The sequence below is a fragment of the Penaeus monodon genome, chromosome 15 (assembly GCF_015228065.2).
Source record: "Penaeus monodon isolate SGIC_2016 chromosome 15, NSTDA_Pmon_1, whole genome shotgun sequence".
NCBI classification, from domain to species: Eukaryota; Metazoa; Arthropoda; class Malacostraca; order Decapoda; family Penaeidae; genus Penaeus; species Penaeus monodon.
This window is the reverse complement of record NC_051400.1, coordinates 15,400,203-15,400,911: the sequence shown is the minus strand read 5'-3', so window position 1 is coordinate 15,400,911 and position 709 is coordinate 15,400,203. Positions and strand designations below refer to the sequence as shown.

Below are 709 nucleotides of genomic sequence, written 5' to 3'. Positions count from 1 at the left end.
AGTGGGAAAAATTGCCTATAACTCTTACATACAGCAATGCTGTTCTTACTAACACCTATGCAATTTGGTACCTACCAACTTCTGTAGATGAGGGTGCTCGTCCCTCTTTAAGGAGACTGCATAATTGTTGAGGCTGAGCCCCCTTTTACACTGCTTTAAATATCACCTGCACATTGGTATTTTTGGTATTTTTTTATGTTTTCCCTCCTACAGTTCTCAGGTCCATCCCCTGCCTTCCCTAGCCACTGCAGCACGATAGTAGGTCACCTCCCCCAGAAACTACTACAGGAAAGTAGCAGAGAAATGGGCAATCCATAGTACCAATACTATTAGTATCGGCGACGCAGACTCACTGTACAGAATTACCCATGGCACTAACGATGGCTGACACTACTCACCTTGTCAGTGACGTAAATAAGGCTGTCACAGAGCGAAAGAGGAAATCCCGAAGTGTGAGAGAAGCCCAAGAAAAAGTCTGCAAGTTTGTTGTGGTTCCGGTATCTTGTGCGTTCGAGTTTCGGTGAAGGTTGGTAACGTCTACTTTGAATGTCAGTTTCGGCTTCATTTTAAATATCTGAAGTACATGAAACATGGGCATAATGATTATGATGTTCTGATAGAATTAATGCATTTAAAAGAAGTCGTTAGTATTGTAGTTTCAAATGCAACATTAGTTGATGACGTCATTAGCACAACGTCAAGGACGCAT

At 42.2% G+C, this 709-nt stretch overlaps 1 protein-coding gene across 1 annotated transcript in view; it reads right to left on the bottom strand.

Annotated features, from left to right (window-relative positions):
• The window catches only part of LOC119581775 (protein prenyltransferase alpha subunit repeat-containing protein 1-like), a 6,355-nt gene extending 5,790 nt beyond the window's left edge, over positions 1-565 (bottom strand). The window contains 2 exon segments of the mRNA XM_037929906.1: positions 399-520; positions 523-565. Of these exon segments, the coding sequence (XP_037785834.1) occupies positions 399-520; positions 523-565 (165 nt within the window).
• Between the last annotated feature and the right edge of the window lie 144 nt (positions 566-709).